Raw genomic sequence first — 5,000 nt, 5'->3', positions numbered from 1 at the left:
TGTAAATATTGAGATCTGCAGTGTATTCTGCACTAGTCAAGAGAAGCCAAACTTTAATTGATACGTTTTTTCTTCAATCATCTCAAAGCACTGAATTGCCAATCACACACACACACACAAACACACACACACACACACACACACACTCTCTAAATAATATTTTTTTGGGGGTTCTGAATTATCAATATTTCTCAGTTTTCTACCGAGCAGTCTCGTGCAATGCATGCTGGGATTCCCTTCTGCACAAACACACAGAGTTGCTGTGCATCTGATCACACTGAGCACATGTAGGCCTCGCTGGGTGACAGCTGCGTTCTCTGATGATGATGCACTTCCTGTTTCCTGTCGCTCTCCTGTATCCCACTGACCTCCTTCCCGCATTCCTACGGCGTAACCATGGGAACGTCGACTCGTTATGCAATGCTCGTCATGGTCCAGTCAAGGCCTAATCACTGCTGTCAATCAACACGCTACTGGGAGCGCCACACACACACACACACACACACACACACACTCTGTCTGAAGCATGAAACTGCAAATATTAAGATTCATTTAAATGTCTTAAAAGATTTGTTCACTTCAGAATTCAAATGTCCTGATCATGTCCACTGTGCTCGAACTTATTAAAGTGTAATATACATTGCTGGATCGTTGTCATTTAGGAATGAGATTACGTGGATGTTTGAATAGAGTTTACGATCTTCTAACGATTAATCGTGCAGCTCGTCTCTTTAAAGGCGATGAGTTCGAGTCAAATCTCCACTTCGGTGCTTTACACACACATCAAACTGGAGAGTTTTATTCCCATCCACAGTCAAAACAAACATTATTCAGACTCAGACACCAGATATAATTTGATATTTTGTTTATCTAGTGTGATCAGGACACTATAGTAAATTTATGTAAGTTAGGAGAGCAAAAATAACTCCCAAAAACTCTTCATACAGTTTCTACCAGTAAAAATTATTAAAATATGGGACTAAAACGGATCCGGACACTTTGAGCTGATCATGTGTTTAGTCTTTAATTGCTAATGCTCTTCTTACACACACACTGAACACAATGAAGCATTGCTTGGTCACTGGTTGAGCTAAACTGGTATTATCTAATTGTGTAGTTACATTTACCAGCTGACAGATATTCAACAAAATTCATGTGTGAGACAGTCTAACAGAAGGATGGACAAAACCTGTGTGTGTGTGTGTGTGTGTGTGAGAGAGAGTCTAACAGAAGGATGGACAACACCTGTGTGTGTGTGTGTGTGTGTGTGTGTGTGTGTGTGTGTGTGTGTGTGTGAGAGAGAGAGTCTAACAGAAGGATGGACAACACCTGTGTGTGTGTGTGTGTGTGTGTGTGTGTGTGAGAGAGAGTCTAACAGAAGGATGGACAACACCTGTGTGTGTGTGTGTGTGTGTGTGTGTGTGTGTGTGTGTGTGTGTGAGAGAGAGAGAGAGAGAGTCTAACAGAAGGATGGACAAAACCTGTCAAATATCAACTGAGTTCTGCTCATATTTTATCACCATTTTCTAAACTATAGTGAATAAACTGATGATGTGAGAAATGTTGAGTAATGTTGGTTTGAATGTATATTCTGAAGGGTTTTACAGCGCCCCGTGTGATTCATCTTTGTGACGCGTGCGAGTCGCTGCATACGAAGCGTGTTTTAAATCAATAATTAATGAGTTTTTATTTAGGATGCTGCCGTATAAGGGTCTCTCTCACGGCAACACACCAGGACTAATCGCCTAACAGACTTACAAGATACAACCAAGACAACCAAAAGAGCAAACACAACACACACACACACACACACGTCCTGGCATGCGAGGGTTTTGAAACCGGTCCAAAAGCTCTCGTCTATTTAAAGCAGAAGCCTTAAGGCCTCACTGCACATTATTTTAATTAATTTAACTGCTCCGTGTGATTAAACTGCAGGAAGATGATATTCCAGAGCACAGGAGGAACAGAATGAACACCACCTGAAGACAAGACGCATTTCGAAAGTGAAGTTATAAAGTCAACATAATCCACAAGTCATTTCACTTCTGTCATGTGACGTAACACGAACGTTCAAAAAGGGAACAAAAAAAAAAACAATAGTAGATTTTCTCACGGTTCACCAACTTGAAGCCTGAGAAAGACTGCATTAAAGTGAGGAAAAGCTGCTTGACTAGAGGTCGACGTTCACACAATCTGACTAGAGAAAACATCAACACCCATAATGCACTGGGGAATGTTAACATCCGAAGCCACTCCCACAACGAGTCGAGTCTCCTTCATTTCTACATCAGTTATAAACCGGTAAATGACAGAATCTAGAAGTTTCTGAGGAGTTTAAAATCTGAATTTGCAGAAATATAAACAGAATCAACGACGCAAACTTCATCAGATATGAGACAAATTCAGATCCAGCTTTAAAATCATAGAGTTATTATTTAGTTCTCATCTGATCGTGTCGATGCAGTCTTTATTGATCAGGAGTAAACGTTTAAATGTTTAAAGGGGTCATGACATGAGAAAGCAAATTTGCCTTGATCTTTTGGTATATAAGAGGTCTTTGTACCATTTAAACGTCCTGTATGTTTCATAGCTTAAGACGTCCTCCCCATTATAAACGAATCATTTAATCAAGCTCTAAATACAGCTCGCTCTGGATCCATGGTGAGAAGTGACGTCACGGTACGAAGTGACGTACCAGCGTTTGCATATGACCGCCTCCAGCACAAGACAACTACGCTTTCAGCGCAAGGCAACTACGCTCATTTCGTATCATTGTCGCGCCCGCGCCTCACAAGTGTTCAGTGGACGGACAGCGAGTGGGTCTGTGTACAGGGAAGTTACGATGCCGCAGATGTGCCGTTCCTGCTGTTGACAAACAACATCTGTGAATACGCTGCGAAAGATCCAGTCGTCAGGGGAAAATGGATGCACTTTATTTTTTGCGGACGTCTCAGTCACGGCAGTGTTAGTTTAAGCGTTTGTTCTATAACGTTAGCTGCTATATTTGAAGGATGACTGTTTTGAGAAAAAATCCCAAAATGATGCTGGCTTTGCCAGAAAACTGTTGCTCAAAGATAGGTCCGTGCCGACTATTCTGGGCTCAACAACGACGACGCAAACTTACTTTTTATCACTGGCTAATATAAACACATTTGTATAAGAGAATCTTAAAAGTGTCGCCTGTCTAGTAGGCCTAACGTTACATGTGATAGAACATTAACAATGTTGCCTTTATCAATGCTGCATCTTCAAAGATGGCCTGTGCATTTCTGTCCGTGGTACACCCGATCATTTCATTGGAATGAGTTAAATAATGTTAAACTGTTAGCAAATTAAGCTATAGGATAATTATGCAACAATAATCCGTTTTCAAGTGTCTCGGGTTACAATTTTTTTATTAATTCAAAATAGTTTCACTTTCCATGTGGTCACAATCCGCAAATGTTCTGGCTGGGGGCGTTAATAATTGATGCATAGGCACTGACGTTAGCCAATCACAACAGTGGGCGTTAGCACTGAACTCTTAAAGGGGAAACACCCCCAGAACAGACTGTGTGAATCAGAGGATGAGGAACAGGGAAAAGGTCATAAATCACTACATTTTAAAAGTTTTTTGTAAAAAAAAACTATAGTAATACTATAATTGCACCTAAGGGAACATAATAATAAAATAAAATAAAACATGTCATGACCCCTTTAAATACTTGAGTTAGCAAAAATCACAGATTGTTCACAGTTTGAACGTTTCCATTTGTTTAATTTCAAGATCTGAGGTGAATTATCCAGTGTTGCTTTTACAGCTCAAAGCTGGAGCACTGAATGATGTTCAGTCACATGACACGCTTTTAACATTAAATAAAGCACATAAACAGTGCCTGAGATTATCAGTGCCACACTTTGTGTTTGTTGTTCCGGCGCGACGTCGCAGAAAAATAGAAACCGTTTCTACAATAGAATCGTCGCCGTCGCGGCTGGTTAGCACAAAAACTCTGATTAACATGGAAAAGACGCATTATGCCGCGTGTAGTTAGGACACGGTGGTTAAAACTTCAAGATAAAGGAAGAAAGGAAGCAGCTCTTACTTTTTCACATTGGCCTCTCCGTTGGGAATCCTCCTGAGTTTCTTCTTCTTCAGGATCTTAACGGCTCTGCGACACAGCGTCTCGGAGTCCAGCATCTCCTTCACCTTCCCGTACGACCCCTCCCCGAGCAGATCTCCCATCAGGTACTTCCCGATCAGCTTAGCGCGCTTGCGGCGCGGCTGGTAGATGACGTCGGTGGAGTCGATGCGGTGGATGAAGGTGTCCATCCCCATGAGCTCGTTCTCCGTCAGGTACTCCAGATGCTGGAGCTCTCCGCCTACGCTCATCTTCTCTCTCTCCCAATCCTTCCCAAAGCGCTCGTCGTCGGGAATGTTAGAATTCCGATGCAACGGAGGAGCAGTTCTGATCGGGGAAGACCAGTCAGTAGAAGAACATCACGAGCGATAAACGCCTGTAGACGCGCAGCATCGTGTCCCGAAAGCTCTGAAACGTGAACAGTGTGGGTTATAGCTTCAGTCACACGGGTTAATTATCCGACGTCTGGATCTCTGGACATCTCTGCGTGAACGCGGTCAAACCCACTTCCAATCACACACGCCTCCGGAAGCACGCGATCAGGGCCGAGGATTAGCGATCGCACTTCAGCATGACGGGAAATCCGCGTGAAATAAAGACCTACGGGAAAGAGAAATAAGACGCAAGATTAATCAAAGTCCCTAATGACACAATCTGCTTATGATGAAGAAGTGAAACAGGCCTCGGTGTTCACAATCATTCATATACAGCCACTCAGATTCATAAATCTATCATATAAACATCATTATGAAGCGTGGAAGAGCCAGGATATTGTTTAATAGACGCACGATTGGCTGAAAGAAGATATATATATATATATATATATCCTTGAGGGTGAGTAAATTATGAGATTATTTTAATTTTCTTTAACCATCTTAAATT

At 42.0% G+C, this 5,000-nt stretch overlaps 1 protein-coding gene across 1 annotated transcript in view; it reads right to left on the bottom strand.

Moving 5' to 3' along the window:
• Positions 1-5,000, bottom strand: part of stk11 (serine/threonine kinase 11) — a 19,897-nt gene that overhangs the window by 13,670 nt on the left and 1,227 nt on the right. The window contains exons 2-3 of the mRNA XM_079612990.1: positions 4,626-4,718; positions 4,083-4,526 (exon numbers count right to left, since the gene is read on the bottom strand). Of these exons, the coding sequence (XP_079469116.1) occupies positions 4,083-4,369 (287 nt within the window). The 5' untranslated portion in view covers positions 4,370-4,526; positions 4,626-4,718. The remainder of the gene's footprint in view (positions 1-4,082; positions 4,527-4,625; positions 4,719-5,000) is intronic.

The sequence above is a fragment of the Phoxinus phoxinus genome (genome assembly GCF_949152265.1).
Source record: "Phoxinus phoxinus genome assembly, chromosome: 5".
NCBI classification, from domain to species: domain Eukaryota; kingdom Metazoa; phylum Chordata; class Actinopteri; order Cypriniformes; family Leuciscidae; genus Phoxinus; species Phoxinus phoxinus.
This window is presented reverse-complemented; position numbering and strand designations above follow the sequence as displayed.